Source organism: Charadrius vociferus, unplaced genomic scaffold, assembly GCF_000708025.1.
Source record: "Charadrius vociferus isolate BGI_N301 unplaced genomic scaffold, ASM70802v2 scaffold461, whole genome shotgun sequence".
Taxonomy (NCBI): domain Eukaryota; kingdom Metazoa; phylum Chordata; class Aves; order Charadriiformes; family Charadriidae; genus Charadrius; species Charadrius vociferus.
Window position 1 is genome coordinate 377,117 of NW_009647020.1, and position 1,102 is coordinate 378,218.

A 1,102-nucleotide genomic window follows, 5' to 3' on the forward strand; every position below is an offset into this window, starting at 1 on the left:
CCTCAGCCCCGGTGATGATGGCGGTGAGGAGGGCGATCATCTCCGAGATGGTGAGCGTCCCCGCCTTGTACTTGCGGAGGAGGTCCTGGCGGCGGTGGTCGGGGACGTAGCGGGAGAAGAGGAGCTCCCAGACGGTGACGCTCTGGCCCTGGAAGAGCCCCACGCTGAGGGTGGTGCGGGCGGCCTGCAGGGCTTTGCGGGCGTCCTCGGTGAGCTGGTAGAGGACGGAGCCCTTGTCCATGAGCTGGAGCATGAGCAGCCCCGTGTCCGGGTCGGGCACGCAGCGGCGGAGGAGCTGCATGTAGGTGAGGTTCTCGTGGGTGTTGGGGTCGAAGAAGCCCTTGGTGTCGTCGGTGGGGTCGGAGAGGATCTGGCTCATCTCCTGGTCAAAGTAGCCGCGCCGGTAGGCCACCTCCACGGGGAGGCGGTGGCTGTGCACGGGGTCGATGATGCCGCCGGTGGCGATCTGGGCCTCGAGGAGGCGTATGCCGTGCTCCTTGACGATGAGCTCCTTCTTCATGGCCTGGAAGAGGGAGATCTGGTCGCCGGTGTAGGGGTCGGTGTAGCCCGTGACGGCCCTCTCGGCCGACAGGAGCTTCTCGTGCAGCTCGCTGCCCACCAGCCCGGAGGAGACGGCCTCGTCCACGGAGAGCTTCTTGCTGGTGAGCGGGTCAACGAGGAAGCCGGTGGCAGCCTGCGCCTCCAGCAGCACCAGGGCCGTGCCCTGCCTCAGGATGCCCTTCCACATGGCCTGGTAGATGCTCATCTTCTCCATCTTGGCGGGGTGGTCCTTGGAGGGCACCAGCACGCCGGCGATGCAGCCCGTGCCGTCCAGGTAGCGCTTGACGGAGGCCATTTCCGTCACCTCCTCCACCGTCTTGGAGCCCTGGACGAGGTCGGCCAGCGTGTCCTTGTCGATGATGCCCGAGTCCAGCAGGTCCGAGGCGGTCACCTGCCTCCTGAGGCCCGGGAATTTGACGTTGCTGCTGCGCTCCGCCGCCTCCTCGATGAGGACGGTGAGGCGCCTTGCCAGCTCGTCCAGCGCCAGGCTCCCGGCCCGCGCCTGCCCCAGCAGCTCCTGCCCCTTCGGCCTGGAGGCGAA

The 1,102-nt window shown here is 67.6% G+C and overlaps 1 protein-coding gene across 1 annotated transcript in view; it reads right to left on the reverse strand.

Annotated features, from left to right (window-relative positions):
• Nucleotides 1–1,102, reverse strand: part of LOC104295712 (epiplakin-like) — a 23,851-nt gene that overhangs the window by 14,301 nt on the left and 8,448 nt on the right. The window contains 1 exon segment of the mRNA XM_009895489.1: nucleotides 8–1,091. Within this exon segment, the coding sequence (XP_009893791.1) occupies nucleotides 8–1,091 (1,084 nt within the window).